Here is a 19,240-nt window from a genome sequence, read left to right on the forward strand (position 1 = left end):
TAGTAGTAGGAATGTTAAACATTTAAATAGGATTTTTTAAAAAAAATATTGTTAACAAGAGAGTACTTAAATGATTGTTTAATAAGCTGTAGAATATGTTGCTATTTAAGAAACGCCATAGAAGTTGCATTTAGTATATGCAAGGCGAATCCAGAGCTAGACTTCATTGTAAGCAAGACTGCTGACTGCGAAAGAAATCCATACCTTGCATATTAGTTCCCTGAAATATTGATTCACTGAAGGGTTGGGGGGGAGTTTTATTCCACATCTTGTCACTAAAATATGACCCATGTGTTACACCTTCAGAAAATTGTTGACTTAAATATCTATACGTTTGGAATTGCAGGTGACATGTCATCAATAAATACTACCCTTAATAATCATCAACTGACGCATCTACAGTCACTGTTCAACAACAATCAAATGTTTCCATCAAATCAGCAACAGCAGCTTCTTCAAGGCTATCAGAATCTCCAAGGCTTTCAAGGACAGACCCCCATTCCTGGGCCACCTAACAACTCAAACCCTATGGCTTGTCTGTTCCAGAATTTCCAGGTAGAAGTTGGTTTGTCCTTTCAAGTTATCCATGAAAAATAATACAAATTCCTATACTGCTTCAATAGTTTATTGCGGATTTTAAAGCAATGTCTGTATGAAGTTAAATCATCCCATTTTATTATCTCAGCACTTTAACATCCGTCGATTATTCTAAGACTGTTACATTGTGAACTTTTCACTTCTCATAAGTTACAAGGAAAAACTGCGGTACTGCTCTTCAGAATGGCAATGGAAAAGTATTTCTCTGCAATTCTTGGACCTGGTGTTACATTTATTTATCAATGTTTAAGTTTAGAAGACTTGCATTGACTTAAGTATTCTGAAACAAATCCCTGTAAATGCATTTTTAAAATATCTTCCCTGTCATTGCTATCTGCATGCATAAGTTAAGCTAAGAAAATGACAGAAAATATCAGCGGCTACTAGATCATAAAAGAGAGCTACCTTGTGCAGTAACATCATTATAGTACTTCCAAACTCAAAAGCTGGATGAAAATTAATGCAGAGGGTAGCAGAAGAAAAGCTTTTATTCTTTGAGAATAATAGCAAAATACATCATTTTGTTATTCTAGACAACTAAATATTTCCCTGTGTTTGCAAAATCATGGCCTTCAGGGTGCTTTTTATCTTCCTCACATTGTGCTATGTGACTTTCTGGTTTTTTGCTTTGTTAGACATGAATCATGCATATATTTAATGTTGGTAACTGTTTAATGTAGCCATGACAAATATTGCTAGACTGCTTTTCTATACAGGCTTTGATAGATAATTCTGGGGGGAAAGCTTAGATGCATATTGTGAAAATATCATAGTATAGCCTACAATTGATGTAGATTCTTTAGGGTTGTTGTTGTTTAGTCGTTTAGTTGTGTCCGACTCTTCGTGACCCCATGGACGAGAGCACACCAGGCACTCCTGTCTTCCACTGCCTCCCGCAGTTTGGTCAAACTCATGCTGGTAGCTTCGAGAACACTGTCCAACCATCTCGTCCTCTGTCGTCCCCTTCTCCTTGTGCCCTCCATCTTTCCCAACATCAGGGTCTTTTCCAGGGAGTCTTCTGTTCTCATGAGGTGGCCAAAGTATTGGCGCCTCAGTTTCACGATCTGTCCTTCCAGTGAGCACCCAGGGCTGATTTCCTTAAGAATGGATAGGTTTGATCTTCTTGCAGTCCATGGGACTCTCAAGAGTCTCCTCCAGCACCATAATTCAAAAGCATCAATTCTTTGGCGATCAGCCTTCTTTATGGTCCAGCTCTCACTTCCATACATCACTACTGGGAAAACCATAGCTTTAACTATACGGACCTTTGTTGGTAAGGTGATGTCTCTTCTTTAGGGTTAGTGAGGGCAAAAAAGGAGAAATTTAATCCACACATGATAGGGGTGTGATTAATTAAGAAGACTATTGTACTGGATAAAAGATTGCAACTGGTCCTGGTTGGGGCTGCCCTTCCCTCGAAGAGCCAAGTTTGCCTGGGTCTTCCTCAGGTTTGGGTAGTGCCAGCATCAACCCACTTCAGCTGGATCGACAGTTACAACCCTATCTGGTGAAAGTAATCCTGGCCACAGTCATGCACGGACTGGTTATTTCCAGCCTACCAGTGTGGTGTAGTGGGTAAGAGCGGTGGACTCGTAATCTGGGGAACCGGGTTCACGTCTCTGCTCCTCCACATGCAGCTGCTGGTTGACCTTGGACCAGTCACACTTCTCTGAAGTCTTTCAACCTCACTCACCTCACAGAGTGTTTGTTGTGGGGGAGGAATGAAAGGAGAATGCTAGCTGCTTTGAGACTCCTTTGGGTAGTGATAAAGCAGGATATCAAATCCAAACTACTACTACTACTCCTCCTCCTCTTCTTCTTCTTCTTCATCTTCTGCAATGCTTTGTAAATAAGACTGCTGTTGAACAAAGTTTGAAATTTTCAGTAGTTACAGAAGGGCACTTGTGGGGTCTCGTGCTTTGTGCATGTAATAGCAGTCCTGCATCAGCTGTGTTGGTTATCCCTTTGCTTCCAAGTTCAATTCAAAGTGCTGGCTGTAACTTCTTACAGTTTATTTTAAAGGGCTCCCAACACCAGCTTCTACAGGCCTCTCTATCTAGTCCCAGGAAATGCCTCCTGTCCCCAGACTTTGCCCTTTACTGATTTGCAGGGCACATGCTTTTACCTGACTGTAATGAGTCGATGAAATCTGATATAGCCTCTTGCTAGTCTGGAACTTCCTCTCCTGCTAACTTTGTTTGGCTCCCTCACTTCAGAATAATAAACAAACCCTGAAGACTCTTTCATTTTCTAATCTTTGGATTGGTCTGTTGCTGGCTTTTCTCAGTTTGAATTTTGCTGCCATTTAGCTATTCATATTCTATTGTGTTGTTTTAATATCTTTTATTTTACGCTGCCTTGGGATGGCTTATTCTGAAAGACAGCTGGTAGATAATGTAAATGAATACATAAACAAACAAATGTTTGGTAGCATGAGAGTGATACTTACAATAATACATATAGAATATACGTGTTTCATTTCAACTGGATAGTAGATTGTGAACTTGGCAAGTGTGTGATAAAGGGTTTTTCAAAGGAAACATTTGCAGTGATGGTTAGATAAAGGGATAATTTATCAAATAGGTGGAAAACGCAAGAAACTCCATGCATGGAGACTGAGAAAACATTATCAAGGTATTCAATGAGGCTGCAATCTTAAGGGCAGATTTTGCACTTTAGATCCTATAGACTTAAACTGAATTTAAATAGCAGAAGCCAACTCCGCCCCCCTCCTCAGGGGGAGCAATAAAAGGAGAAGTAGTATCACCATTGTCCTCCCACTTTTTAAAGTAAAAAAATAAATAAAACTCCTAGGAAACTCACAAATCCAAAAGCATATTAAAACATGGAATAAAACAGAAGTTACATGAGCAAAACAGAAACATAAAACAATAACTTACTTGAAAAGTATAAAGGCAGACATGCCCAGCTGAACACAAGCAGAGCATTGCCTCAAGCTCATCATCTTCTAAAGGCTCTCTAGAAAAAGTGCCAAGAGAAAGGAGAGTTTCCCAAGAAGAGGGTTCCTTATGGCACTGCTGCCAAAAAGGCCCTACCCTAGGTAACCAGTAGGGACCACAGACAGCAGAGGGCCTCTGAAGAAGATCTGAAAGTATAGGTAGGTTCATGCAGAATTCCAAGGAGTGTACGTGCTGTAAGGGCCTATTAGTAGCATTTCCCAGGGACTGCAAGGGTGACTTCCTCATATGCAATGTGTTTCGGGGTAATTCAAGCCAAAGGAAGGAATCAAGAATAGGAAAAAACTGAGGTTGAGCTTGTAGGATTGGAAGCCTTACCAGGGCATGTAGTTGCATTCTGCTAACAAGGGTATAAAAATACAGAACTTTTTAAGGCGAGCAGTTTAGCACTATTTGCTCCCCAGTAACATATTGTGGTGCACCTGCTCCTGTTTGTGGTTAGCTGCCGGATTTGGAGATTGGGCAGTGTCTTGATTAGGGAAAGGCATAGACTATATTTTATTTTTGTCCCTGTGTGTTTTCATTCACTTCTAACAACATGAAAAATGAATTTGAATCAATATGAATAGTAGTTCTTCACGCATGCTTTTAGTTTTTGTCTTGACTTGAAACAATTGTGACCTGAAATTGCTATTAGAAACCAAACAAAACCTGATCTTATTTCCCCTCCTTCTGATTTTTAAAGGTGAGAATGCAAGAGGAGGCAGCTTTTCTGAACAAAAGAATGATCAGTCAGATGGGGATGCCACCAGTTCCCGAGAGTTCCAACACCCCACTTCCTCCATTTCAAGATACGGTGTGCAACTTGCAGCAAAGGACAGAGCCGCCTGTAGGGCACCAGGCAAAGGACAGCCTCAGCCTAGCTACCCCGGGAGATGGTTCAGTCGATGCTGTCTACAAAGCAGTGGTAGATGCTGCAAGCAAGGGGATGCAAGTAGTTATCACCACTGCAGTGAACAGTACGACACAAATGAGCCCCATTCCAGCCCTGAGTGCCATGAGTGCCTTCACAGCCTCAATTGGTGACCCATTAAATCTTTCTAGTGCGGTCAGTGCAGTAATCCACGGAAGAAACGTTGGCATTTCTGATCATGAAGGTAGGGCAAGGAACACGAGGGGGGCACGAATATTGAAGAATTCAGAACACCTTAAAAATTCCAGTGAGGGGGAGGGCTTGGAATACTATAAGACAACAGGTTGCAACACGCCCAAAAAACAATGGGAAGGGGAACAAAGCCCTGGAGGGGAAATGAACAGATGGAAGTGTGAGGAATTTTTAGACCATTCATCCCATATCCACAGCAGTCCTTGCCATGAAAGACCTAATAATGTCTCCACACTGCCATTAGTTCAAGGCAAGCAGCATCCAATACTGTTACCCCAGCGAAATTGTCAAAGTGATAAGATGTTGGAGGAGAACTTCAGGTATAGCAATTACAAAAGAACTATGATGAGTTTTAAAGAAAGACTAGAGAACACTGTGGAACGATGTGCACACATGAATGGAAACAGGCCTCAACAAAGCAGAGGTTTTGGAGAGTTGCTGAATGCTTCTAAACAAGACCTGGCAGTGGAGGAGCAGTCTCCAAGTTCCTCCAATAGCTTTGAAAGTTCTCTAGTTAAAGACTACATCCATTATAATGGGGACTTTAATGCCAAAAGCATTAATGGGTGTGTGCCTAGTCCTTCAGATGCTAAAAGCATTAGTAGTGAAGATGACCTAAGGAATCCTGAATCCCCTTCTTCAAATGAGTTGCTACATTACAGGCCAAGGACGTTTAACGTTGGGGACTTGGTCTGGGGCCAAATAAAAGGACTGACTTCATGGCCTGGTAAACTAGTAAGAGAAGATGATATTCACAACTCATGTCAACAGAGCACTGAGGATGGGAAGGTATATTTATATATGCATTTATTTTATCTTATTAGTAACAAATGTGTCTCTTACACAATATTTTAATCTCTCTGTTGCTTTTTGAAAAGATATTATTGCTTATACCCTTTAATGTGCTGATGGAGTTTTCATTCCTATTTCATGACTACAGTCGCAAAGGGGCAGGGTTGCTTTTCTCTCCTACTTGTGAGCCTTACAGACAGCTCAGGGAAAGGACCAATTTACTTTTTAAAAAAATACACAAAATGCATTCTGACAACTTACACTGTTGATGCCTTTTAAATATGAATTTATGATAGATTTATTTAATTCCCCGAAGTCGTAAAAATTTGTACAACATTCACATTTATTATAATGCATGGTAATTTAAAGGTAGGGACACGGGTGGCACTGTGGTCTAAACCACAGAGACTAGGGCTTGCCAATCAGAAGGTTGGCAGTTCGAATCCCCGTGAAGGGGTGAGCTCCCGTTGCTCGGTCCCTGCTCCTGCCAACCTAGCAGTTCAAAAGCATGTCAAAGTGCGAGTAGATAAATAGGTACCGCTCCGGCGGGAAGGTAAGCGGCCTTTCCGTGCGCTGCTCTGGTTCGCCAGAAGCAGCTTAGTCCTGCTGGCCACATGACCTGGAAGCTGTATGCTTGCTCCCTTGGCCAATAAAACAAGATGAGTGCCGCAACCCCAGAGTCCTCTGTGACTGACTTAACGGTTAAGGGTACCTTTACCTTTTAATTTAAAAATAGTTATCATCAACTTTATTATTGTTGCTAGTCCCCCCCCCCCCGTACTACTGTATTGGCCCTAATATAAGCCACATCTTTAAAATTGGAGGGGGGAGAGAGAGAAAAGAAAAAATACCTGAATATAAGCTGCTCCCTTCCTCGCTGCTCCTGGCTGCATACTGGGGGGGGGGGGGAGCCACGCTGCATTGCCAGCAGCCTTTCCCCTTCCTCTCTCTCCCTTCCCGGCCTTGGGGGAGAGGACAGGGGACTATGTGCAGGGTGGGCATTGCTTTGCTGCACCCCTGGCCCCACTCTCCTGGCTGCATACCGTAAGGTTGCGAATATAAGCCGCAATTTAACTTTTCACAGTCGGAATTTGGGGAAAAGGTGAGGCTTATATTCAAGCCAATATGGTATTTTAAAAAGTCCCCTGACCATCTGGAACACTTTTTATGGGGCTGGATAGAGGGAGAGGGTCTCCTTGTACACATGGTCCTTTGGATCCAAGCCAAAGCTAATGAAACTGTCCTAACAGAATGAGGTGTGTTGATCAAATCAAAACTCTACTATTGATTGTACCAAGTTCTTCAATACCAGTGTTAAAACCTAAGGCCTGTGTTTCAAAGTTAAGTGCTTGTCTTCATATTACAACAGATGGGAGATGCAGCTTCTCAAACAAAACAAAAAATTCGACCGACTAGCTTTTGTAGGAACATTTATTAGTAGATATTGTTACTACTTTAACCGCAGCCACATTGTGTTACTCTTAATTTATGACTTGTTAAATTAATGGAAGTTTAATGGATTTTTGATTTTAAAACCTTTATACCAAGAGGTAATTCCAGGAAGTTCATTATAATTTTAGGACATTCTGTGCATTTATTGTTTTTTCAAATAATTTTTTGGAGGAGAATCATATCAATTCAGATCCCCAGAGGTTTTTCCAATAGAAATATGCAGTAAAAATATTTTTAATAAAGGAAAATATAACTAAATGTTATTAGAGATAGTGCTAAGGTGATTTCTTTAAAAAAAACAAAAACACCATTGATAACTTTGACTTCCATTGACAATTGTAACGTATATTTTATATTCTTTGTAAACTGCTTGAGTTTTTATTTACAATTAAGCAGTATACAAATTCAGATAAATAAATGAAATAAATTTAATATTGGCCAGGAACTCTAGAACAGTTCGCTGCATGCGTGTTCATCATGATGATCTGTATTAAATGATGACATCACTTGTGAATTATAAATTGGCTGTCGTAAGTTAATTTCCAGAGCTAGAAAATGGGGTTCTGTGCCCACTATAAGCATCTTTGGAATCTTTTACATCTTGAGTCAAGAAGCTGCTTTCCCTGTACTTCTCATCAAAGGACTATTTAACTCTGTATGAGATGAGATATAAGTACTATGCTCTGGAGAACCTTTTTTCAGGGATTAAAAATTGTCATAATATAAGATTTACTAATGCAAAATGAATTAGTATCCCAGATTCATATCTTCAGATAATCTCTTCAGCATGTTCGTTCTATGCTGAGCTTTAATATAGCTGATATTATATCTGTTCTGATTTAACTTCAGATAGGCAATACTAACATCAGAATGGGATCCACAGTTATCGATTCCATACAGTGGGGACATTGCTAGAGTGATAGCATTATGGTGTTGATCAGCAAATGCCTATATTTACCCTTTTGGAGTCCTCAGATCAGTTAAAAAGTATACGGAACACCAAATGCTCTACCACTGCCATATCACAAATGCTGTGATACATACTGATGTAAAGTTAATTGGCCACTCCAAGTTCTTACATCGTGCAAACGTTCAGGATAAAGGCTTTAGGTTTCAGTCCTGTTGCTCGATTGAAGTTCATAGCAGGAGTTTTGTTGTTGTGATGGTTCAGTTGACTTTATGCATTCATACAATGTATAAATTCGCTATTATTGATACAAAAAGATAATTGTCTATTTAAGTGTGTGTGTGTGTGTGTGTGTGTGTGTGTGTGTGTTTTGTTTAAAAGAAAAAACACCAAAGATGCAACAATGAAGATAAACTAATAGAATTCATTTCAGATTTTAAATGTTAATTTCATTGATTGGGTTGGTGAAATGAACTGTGAAGTTCTTGAATACCATCTGAAAAACAAAGTTATCTACACATAATAATTGTAATGTCATTTGTACATACGGCTGCACAAAATCATGCTTTTACAAAGTTCAATTAGAAATGGAATTGACTTGAGCCATCTGGTGCTGAAATCTATAATTTTTATTCCTTATTTCACAACAGCTGAACTCTCTTTAGTGTTGCCCAATTTGTAGTTTTTGTTGTTAATTACAGTGGACTAAATTGTATAGTGGAATATTGGTACCAAAACAAAATGTGTTGCTTTAATAATCAATGATACTAAGATTAAGCATAATTGTTTTACAGACCACCTCATTCACTTGCCATTTAAATTGTGTAGACAGGTACCGGTAAATTTTATCCAAGACTTTAGCTGATACGGTGCAAACCTTGATTGTTTCCACTAAAGTTAAAGTAACATTAAATCTGAGGCAAGTAAGTTGGGACTTCAGTTGTGTTAACCCTAAACTCCCTGATGATGTTGCAATAAGTGCCATGATTAATCTTTTCCTTCTATCCTGCTCTGAAAAATGCCCTTTTATAATTTTCCTGTGTGACTTTGGGACTTTTTGCCAAAAACCAGCACAATATTAGGCAGTTGGTGCTATTCCTGCTGCCACCACTAAAACATATATCATGAGAGTTGTAAGCCAAGATGTTCTCTCGTGTTTGAGCTAGTCCTTGGCTCTTATGCAGTGCGGGACCTAGATGGAAGAAATGTTGTTACTAATATGAATTGTTAAACGTTCATGTGTAGATTTGGCACTGTACAATTGCAAAATCATCCACATACAGAACAGATTTTTCATATGTAAATATAGATATGCAAGGGGTTTTATATGTGACTTATACCTGTGAGTAATGTTCATGCACATTTTGGCATGTGTGCCAATTGGTTTGCATTCTATAGGACACTTTTACTGTGACTGTATTGTTCACCTTCAAGAAGCCCAGAAGAATTCTAGAATTGTATTGTATAGAATTGTAGAGTTGGGAGGTATTACAAGGGTCATCTAGTCCAGTCCCATGCAATGTAGGAATCTTTTTGCCCAGCATGGGGCTCAAACCCACAACCCTGAGATTAAGAGTCTCATGTTCTACTGACTGAGGCCTTCCTTGCTGTCCATGCCAGGTGGGCTTTAGTCAGTGTTGAAGGTTTTTATTTTTGTTTGTATAATGTATCTGAAGGTGTCTCTGTTGTTGCCTTGAATAACTGAGTTTAAAAAGCAGATTAATGTTATGGAGACAGAAACCCATGGGATCATAGACTGTAAGGCTGTGTGTCTATCTGCAAATCATTATTTAATAACTGGATGCCTGAGTGAAGAATAGTTGTCTTCATCTGCTCTCACAAGTGGTAAATATAGTTAAGAACCGTGATACAAAGTTGTAAGAAAACTCTGAAAATGACTGACTTGGTGTTCATGTCTTTACTCAGGTGGAGCCTGATAAGTTGAAGACACTAACAGAAGGTCTGGAAGCCTACAACCATGTCAGAAAGAGGAATAGAAAGTAAGCATTCTAAATATATGAAGAGTGGATTCCAGTGTAGCACTAAGTCTTACGTTTCATCAGTGCCCAATGAAATGTTCTCCCACCTGGTGCACCCACTAATCCTGTCCTAGAGGTTTTCCCCCAACCTCCAGAGCAGATTTGGAGAGGGTGTAGGTCACACGTGCGGAGACAGAAGAGGGCAAGTCTTATTGCACAAGCAGAAATTCTTGCACTAATAGGATGGGTTCACTTTATCCTAGAGATAAATGACACTCTTTACAAAGACTGAAGTTAATTTGAAAGAAGAATTGTAGTTTTTGGTGTGTTTACAGCTTCCATATGCATGCACACACACCAATTAGGAGTCAGTTGGGCTTGGAAGAAGATGAGACAACAAAAGCCACTGCCTCTTTGCCCATCTTCCTTCTCTTCTCTCTCTCTCTCTCTCTCTCTCTCTCTCTCTCTCTCTGTCTCCCCCCCCCCCTCCAGTCACTAGCCAATCTGAGCTGGGGAAGTTCCTTCCTAATCCCAAAGATGGCAATTAGCCAAGCCCATCCATAGAGCTTGCCAGAGATCATGAAATTAACATGCTCCCTGATGAGCTAACAAGCTGATTAGTGTATCCCATTAGTAATTACCACACTGAAAAGTAGACCACAGCTTTAAAGCCACTATGCATCTTGTAGAGAGGGGAAAAACGATACACCTTAACAGATTAAAAAGCAATGAGCAGGTGAGCAATTAAGTGAGCAGCCTGCAGAGAGGGCACATCAGTCAGAGGAGAAGCAATTAACACCCTTTTTAGTTTAGCTAAGCACAAACACCCCCTTTCAAATGTAGCACCACACAAGCAGCTAGGCAGGGGGCGGGGGAAGAGAGCGGAGACATTTATTTGAACACATGCAGTAATTAGACAAGAGGTACACCAAAATAAAATGTAGGCTACACAAATATGTTGTTTATATCAGGATAATATTTGAAGTTAAACAAATTTTAGTTTTGGCACTTTTAGCATCAATTCTGCATACATTGTATAGGACACAAAGGAAAGTACTATATCTGCATGACTACAAAAACAATACTGCTACCAGTTCTAACTTCTGTCAATATTACTGTTTGCCTGTTACTGTAACGTTATAGCAAAATGATTTATATTTGTTAACTCCGGGGTACCTTAGGAAGGCTTTTATAAATAAAATTCACTATTTGAATTTTGTTTCATCTAATCTTTTCTTATATCTATTAAATTCAAGGCAATCGCTTCCCCACATTCACAGGCAACCATTGCCAGGTAGGGCTGCACCATAGGAAAATAGTTCTCTCCCACACAGGGGGAGAAGGAAGCTTACTGTGCATTATGGTAACGGAAGGGGCTGTTGAGCTATATCAGAAGGAGCTTTCTGACTGGGCCATGCTTTTAGGCCAGCCACACAGACTTCTTGTCTGCACCTTATCTCATGACACCTTATCTACAATCATCAGTTGGGGGTGCAGACAATGAAGATTGGTAGGGGCACCTGTAACTGCTCAGGAGATTCTATTTAAGATTCTCTCAGGACAGTGCACCCATAAAGGCATTATGGCCCAAAAGGACCAATGTATTTCCTGGGCAAAGGCAGACCATGGTTACATGTCCACAGACAGCCCAACACATCTAACCTAAAACAAAGTGGGGGCGGGGGAACATCCCATATACCTTGCTATTTTATTTTCATAATAATCCAATTGTGTTTGAGTGAATCTGAAACGTTCTCTGCCACAAAGACATGCAGTCATTTCATGCAAACATGTAAGTCTTCAATTTGACCATTCTAGAAAGAGGTGTATTCTGCACCTGTAATATCTAATCATATTATCACTTCCTCCGGTTTCTCTGAAGAGTCCTTAATATTTCAGTCCTTTTTGTGTACAGACCACTTGGATAAAAGTGCAATATAAATGATGCAGGCAAGATTAAATGTTTGCGGGCCAGTTTTCTTCTGGCCACCGTGTGGTCATGGTGCAGTTGATGGGTGAATTCTGAAGAAAATTACACATATAGCACGACAGCTATGAAACTAAAACAAGGCACTAAAAAGTTGCATGTTAAGCAATTTGAAAAATTCTGAAAAACATCCAGAATAATTGGTTAGCTTAATTACTGTATACTGCCCTGCAAAAGACACCCAGTTATCTGTTTCTTTCCGTAACCAAGGGCCAACACAGACAAGATTGATTTGCTTCCTGGATACAACATATATGTAGAAAATTGAATAGACTCTGCATATGCCATAATGTGTCTGTTTAATCTCTGTTGCAAAATGAACTTGGATGTGTTTGTCACACCTGACAGTGTAAATGGAGTTTCCACTATGGGTGCTATATGCACATAAGAAATGAATATTGTGCAAATGGCCCTAAAGTACATAAGCATATATGGAACCCTAAGATCCATAAAAGCCATAGATATCATGGAATATTCTGTAATTAGACTGAAGGTAGAAGACACACTGTAGAAGCTTTCTTCATATTGAACTCTCCAGCTATGGAATAAATGCAGTGTTGTTCAGTTTGGGACTCAGGTAAAGCAAGCCATTGTTAAATTCTGCAGCAGTTGGTGATTCTTTAAAGCAGCCTAAATAGTTGAATCATGCCTTTGTGAGAGGCAATTTTTTTTGGCGCACATACTGATTGCACATAGCTGAGTTAAAAAGAGAGATACATTATCCTCTTGATACCTGCTGCTTTGTCTCTCTCTCTCTCTCCCTCTCCCCCCACCACGACAACCAGTGCTTTCTTCAAACATCCACTTTAGCATTTTAGTAAAAATGTGATAATTCCATGCTCTGCTTTTGAGCAACGTGTTCTTTGTTGTGCAGTTTGTCATTTTAAAAGAAACACCTTTAAACGAGGCAAACTAAAATACTGATTGCCCCATAAAGTTAATTTGCAATTCATGTAGAAAAAAAGATTGATTTTATGCCTATGTGTTTAGTGTATGCAATTTTTTTTAAGTTACAGTTTGCTTTTTTTGTTTTTATGCTTTTTGAGGCATAGGCTGCGTTTAATCTAAACTGCTATATGGTATGCAATGGATGGTCTCCCATGGCTGAAAATCTGAGTAGAATGTTATTTCAGTTTGTAGTTTATGTCTTTAAATTACATATTTTTAAATTGCATATTCTACTACAAAAAGTCATGGGCATTCCTGTAATTTTTTTCCTTTGTTTTTAATCCTAGAAGTGGGAAGCTAAATAATCATTTAGAAGCTGCTATACATGAGGCCATGAGTGAACTTGACAAAATGTCTGGGAATGTGAGTACCAACTGCAGAATATATAACTTATTTAAAGCAGCCAGGGGTGGGGGTAGGGGGGTGATTCTAACAAATTGATGGTTCTATTTTTGCAACTGAACCTAAATCCTACAATTAGAGAGCCATTATAATTTCAGCAACCCCAGAGAACTAGAAGCTACCATAGATTATTCCTAGCATTTGATATGAAGACATGAGACTTGATGAAGTTTTCTAAAGCCAAGCAGGTCTGCATCTGTCAGTGCCTGGATGGGAAACCTCATGGGAACCTAACATACACCACCTTGAGTTCCAAAATGGAAGAAAGGTGGGATATATGAATGTAAGAAAGCAAGCGAATAAATAGAATGGGACCTTTTAATGACATCTCTTAAGTCTGGAACCACAGGCCTCATACTCAAGGTCCCTTATAGTGCAATCAAGTGCATGTCTATCAAGAAGGAAGTTCCTTTGAGTTCAATAAGGCTTAATCGCAGGTAAGTAAATAAAGAATTGCAACTTGCAATATACATAATAAATGATCAATGGGCCTCAGTCTAGCACACTTCCTCTTGGCTTGCATACAAATTGTTTGGCTTCATCACTCCTACAGTTGGGAAGGGATACACATTTACAGTCGAAAGGGGCGTGGTGGTAACACCATTCAGGGCAGACTCTTAACGTTACCTAGCTGCATCACTGTAGGCAGCTCACTGTCATTCTGTATCCCCACCTCTACTATGGGAATAATTACTTGGGTCTAATGGTGCTCGGCACAAGCATGAAAATGCTTCTGTTTCCCAACTTGGGGTGGGTGCTGATTTCTCCTGACCTCCTATCTGTAGCTTTACCCCCTACTGCCAAAATCTGAAACACTATTCTTGGCAGGGGGAGGCCAGAAAGCCCCATTTTATGAATGCAGGTCTTTTATAGGATCTAACCCAATAATAAAGCATAGGTGTTTATAAGGATTATGGAGATGACGTATATGGGCTGCTTTGAACACAATGAAAAAAAATACTCTATAAATAAGAAGTACTTCATTATTATTAACTGGCTTCCAGCATTTTCATTGTTGTTGTTACCTTTGTGCTTTTTTCAGGTGCACCAAATTCCACAGGGAGACAGACAGCTGAAGCCTCCAAAACCCAAGAGGAGGAAGATCTCTAGATAACATTGAATGTCTTTGTTACTGGTCCAGTACTTATTTAAAAAAAACAACATGCACATATATATATAATATCAGGATGGATAGAGTTCATCACCACAGGGTGCTAAACAAAACAGTGGTACAGTATTCTTATTGGTAAAGAAGGAGAAGTTAATCCAGATCTTCAAAAGATTACAGTGTGTGTATAGAACCCTTTTTTCTATAATACTAAAATTGTGATTATAAGAAATAGTCCAAATGTTTCTGCAAAATTTTCATTGTGTATATAGATAAAACAGAATTTCATGACGATATCTCAAATGTAAATAATGTACAATATTGTCGTGTACAAGCGTACCTAATGCACACTTTATCTTTTATTGTACAAAAAAATAGTGTACAAAATTCTTTGGTTTCTATTGAGTACACATACAAGAGACTACCAGTGTAAAGTGATAAATAAAAATACAGCCTAAATGCTTTTATATAATAATGTAAAAGATGCTGTTTTTGTATTTAACAGCAGTTGAAAAGGCATGATTATGTAATACCTTAATTATGACATAACACTTCTCGCCACTGAGTGTTCATTTATAGTGTCTGTTTGGAATGAACCTTGCCTGGAAGTGTGCTGTACTCCATTTAAGGTCTCTGTAGGAGAGTGCAACCTTGCAGATTCCTAAAGGGATGTGGGATCGCAGGTCAAATTAAGAAGTCAAACATTGCAACTGCTGGTTGCATTTTTATTATTATTTGCCTGAGTTTTAAAGTAGAATGCTGTAGATTTTTTTTATTAAGAATATTTAGATAGAATATTTTTAGTCCGCTATTGCTTTAACAGAGTTTCATAGCCACCTGTTTTTAAAATCAAGTTCATCTTATACCAATATTTCTTCTGAACCCCTTCATAGCCTAAATTGGCTAGCCCAATATTTTGAAACGGGGGACATGGTTGATTTTAATGTATGGGAGCAATAGCCCAGTTTTAAGAACCATGCTCATTGCTAATTTTTTTAATTGTCAGACCTTACAGTTCAGAAAAAAATGTTCCTAAAATTAAAGAAGATCTTTCAGTGGCCAGTTGTGCCTGGGTGTTTTTATGGAGTTCAGTGGGACTCTCTCAGCACAAGTGGTCACTGAATCACCCTACTGATGATACTGATGCCCACTGGCCAGTATTAATATTCTAGTTCTGAAAGGTGGCTTACAAAACTACTAGCAGCACTGGCCAGGATCCAAAGAACTGCAGAACTAGTTCTGTGCACCCAACGGGCCTGTGTTTCTTGAACAGAAAATCTCCTTCCCAACCATATGGGTAGCAAACCACTTCTGAACCTGAGTGGACTTACAAAAACAGTTTATGATACAGCGTGGGGTCTCTGGTTAAAAGGATATTTGTGTCAAAAAGAATCCAGCTAGGCACACCCAAATCTTGGGATGTACCTTAAAGGTAGCTCTTTGGATCCCAGCCAATGATTTTATCAGTATTATGTAACATATCAGATTTATTTTATTTAATAAGAATTATTTATACCATTAACAGATTCTTATATATATATAAATTTATATGAATTTATATATATATATTTATATATATATATATATACATATAAATGTGGCAGAAATGTGCAGGTTGAATCTATTAACCAGATTATTTATGTTATGTTAAGTTTGAAAGAAATGTGAAGCGTGCGTTAGAAAGCTGATCATACACTACACAAACCTAAAACCGCGAGGCATTCTCAAAATACCAGTATCTTTAAAAGAAAGCGTAACGCAGTGTCACTTTCAGTGTTGATGCTGCGTGTGGCAGCAGTGGCCCTCCCCTTCTCCCCAGCCAGCCCAAAACATATTCTCTGTTTGCCATGCCTGGGCCCAAGATGGAGTCCTTAGGACCACCTTCTACCTCTTCATCTGGGAAGCCACCATTGTGTTTTATTCTGGAACTTCGTTCCTTATAATGGCCTAGTTACCTCTCCTAGCAAAGACTGCTGGTAATTGGCACCATCCATGGCTGATAGAACCATAACCAAAATCTAGTGCTTACACAAGGAGTATTCATTCCCTGCCCACGTCACCTACTCCATTTTCCTATGTGATATGAGCCCCATTAGCCCCAGAGGGATCTGAGGGAGCAACATGCCCATGGTCCGCTCTCCTGTGCCAACGCACACAGCACTACCCCTGGGCTAGAGGACTTGCTCTTATCACATGTGGACCCAGCCCTTTTCCCTTTTTGCCACACCCCAACCCGAGGGAATGCAATTAGCTACACTAAGCTACAGTGGCCTGGAGACAGAAACCCTTCCTTCTGCTGGGTAGGTTCATTTTGTCTTTTGTGTAATGGCAGGGCGGCCTGCCATAATCCTACATGAAATCTCATGTGAAGTGATCTTTTGTGTAGTTTAGTTAGCACTCTTTTTTTTTGTTTTGTTTTGTTACGAGTTGATGTGTTTGTTATGTTTAAAGAGTTAATGTCCATTTTTCGTACCAGCCTGCTTTCTGCTCTCGTCTAAACAGATGTTTCTATTCATGAATACTCATGTGTGTGTGTATGTTTGGGTGAGTGGGTGTATGTTTATATTTAGTTCTCTCCCCCCCCCCCCAAGTTTTTTTTTTTTTTTTTTTTGGTCCCTAAAACTGAATTTGTATTGACCAACCCTTCTTTTGACATTTTTAACTAATTAGGTTTGTACTTTTCTCACCAATGTATACTTTACATTAGTAGACTATGTAAAGTATTTTTGTGCACTTGATTTCATTGGTTAATATTGGCATTGATGTGGGTGCTAGGAATAGTTTGTTTCAGTCCATATAGATTTTTTTTCCTTCCTCTTTAGAGTTTTTATGGTTTTATGTAAGCAGTTAATGTAAATATTGTGAGCATTACAGGTCATGCAGTGTTGTAACATTTTAAAAAATGTTGCACCTACTTTACAATTAAAACGCTGGTCACTCGTACTTGAATTTTGCCCATAGAGCCATTTCTTTCTCTTTGCATTGAAGCATAAATTACTTTTTTTATTGAGGCCCAACCCTTCTTTCTACGCTTATTTTTTTTGTTTAACAAATCTATATTTTTCTAACAGAAGATTTTAACATTTAATTTTTTTTTTGCCAACTTTCTAACTTATGATGAGATACTCCTATATTTAGAGAGTGAGAAAATACCCTCATTTTGGAAAGTGGAATAATTGAATTCTGCAACTTGGCCCAATGACAGAAATCACAAGTGGGACACTAAAGTTGGGCCCCAGAAGATTAATTAGCCTCTCATTAGATCTATTAGTGGATGTTTGTGTGGTGTTTTGAGGATATAAAGTGGTAACTATCCTCATGTGTCTATTTATTTATTTATTCTTGGTGGGTTGTGATAAAATTATATAAAAATCAAAGGAATTATTCTTCTTTCTATCATGGAGCTTTATGAACACCATATAATTATTTCTATTTATGAAAAGGGTTTAGTTCCTAAAACCAATTATTTAGGCTGAAAGTGATTGCTGACAGTAGTTATGAAAATAATATCTAAAGGGGAAAGTTAATACATGTCCCATATCAGTTATGGCCACAGCCTAAGTTTGGGGTTTTGATTTATAGTTTTATATTTAAATTTACCAATGCCATTGTGCATACAACTTGCTAATAACGCAATATTACTGTGGATTCCCTGAATATTAATGGTATAAAGTATCATGGTGGACTGAATTACCTTTTATTAGCTACAGTTTGTATTTTGCTACATAGGGTTTTTAATATGAATATTCCAGAAGAGCAGTAGCATAAGAATGCTTTTCTATTTTAAAAGAACCCCATTCTAGTCTTACTAAGAGTTAGATTTTTTTAAAAAAAGAAACAATATCAGTTTTGTAAAAATTTGATAAAATTGTCAATATTATGATTAAATCACACAAAAAGCCTCACTGTTATGTTCTCTTCCGGAAGGGGGCCATGTCTGCACAACACCAGTCTGGGAGGGGGTACATGTCCCTGCCTTAAAATGGGGTGTATGTTGTACTATTTAAGAAAAAACACATAAAATTAATACTGAGTTAAATATATAAATCCTCAGATAATTTGCTTATGATAGAAAATCTGGGACACAGCACTCAGTTCTCCTGTTGTGTCCAGATGTTAATAAAGATGTCAACTCATGAAATACTGTATCCAGCAGGTCCATTTAGAAATAAGATTGCATGATGGCTGTATATTCTGCACTGGTCATCTGTAGTTAAAACAGAGAATTCTCAATTAATTCCCCTGCGACTGGGTGTATGTTTGTGAAGATCACAGTTGTCTTGAAACTGATCAAAAAACCCAAAATGCATTATTTTGTATCTGCGATCCATTGCATCCTGCACATTTTAGGCATTTTACGAACCTGTGCATCCTACACATTTTAAGAACCTGTTACTTTGACAGCTAATACTTAATCAATGAAGCTGTGCAGCAAGCATGGTAGTTACATTTTACTTGATTGGATAATAGGTCCATTCAATTTAGCACCAACAGTGACCCACCAGATACCCACAGGAAGCTCACAGGACTTGATGGAAAGTCCTGTAGGTCCCTGATCTAGCATGTTTCACCTTCTGATGTTCCATCTTTAAGCTTTTTGGGGGGGGGGGAGAATTACAGCCATTGAAAAATAAATCTTCCGTGAATTGGTCTAATACTATTTTTTAAAAGCCATATAAGCCAGCACCACATCTTTACATCTTTTGGCAACGAATGATGTGTTGCTTGAAGAAATACTTATTTTTGCTTGTCCTCAATCCATTTTGTTCAGTGACCCCCTGTTCTAGTATTTTGATGCTGTGGGGGCAGGGAGACACATTCTAGAATTGGAAAGAATTGTACTAGTTTAATATATCTTGAGTTTTGAAATGGTTGACTAACCCCATTCTACCTAACCTTAAAGGTTTTTGCCAATCCTGATGTTGTATCAAAAGGTGTCGCTAAGCAGAAACTCCTATCCCAATGTCCATTGCCTCCATAATCCT

At 38.8% G+C, this 19,240-nt stretch overlaps 2 protein-coding genes across 7 annotated transcripts in view; both read left to right on the forward strand.

Moving 5' to 3' along the window:
• Window positions 1-17,632, forward strand: part of MBD5 (methyl-CpG binding domain protein 5) — a 111,510-nt gene extending 93,878 nt beyond the window's left edge. For all 6 annotated transcript variants that reach the window (XM_081167554.1, XM_081167553.1, XM_081167552.1 and 3 more), the window contains 5 exons: window positions 347-555; window positions 4,261-5,469; window positions 9,758-9,831; window positions 13,033-13,108; window positions 14,190-17,632. In XM_081167554.1, coding sequence (XP_081023680.1) covers window positions 347-555; window positions 4,261-5,469; window positions 9,758-9,831; window positions 13,033-13,108; window positions 14,190-14,261 — 1,640 coding nt within the window. In that variant the 3' untranslated portion in view covers window positions 14,262-17,632. The remainder of the gene's footprint in view (window positions 1-346; window positions 556-4,260; window positions 5,470-9,757; window positions 9,832-13,032; window positions 13,109-14,189) is intronic.
• The window catches only part of KIF5C (kinesin family member 5C), a 326,400-nt gene that overhangs the window by 151,167 nt on the left and 155,993 nt on the right, over window positions 1-19,240 (forward strand). The window lies entirely within an intron of this gene.

This window comes from Podarcis bocagei (genome assembly GCF_964188305.1).
Source record: "Podarcis bocagei genome assembly, chromosome: 1".
Taxonomy (NCBI): domain Eukaryota; kingdom Metazoa; phylum Chordata; class Lepidosauria; order Squamata; family Lacertidae; genus Podarcis; species Podarcis bocagei.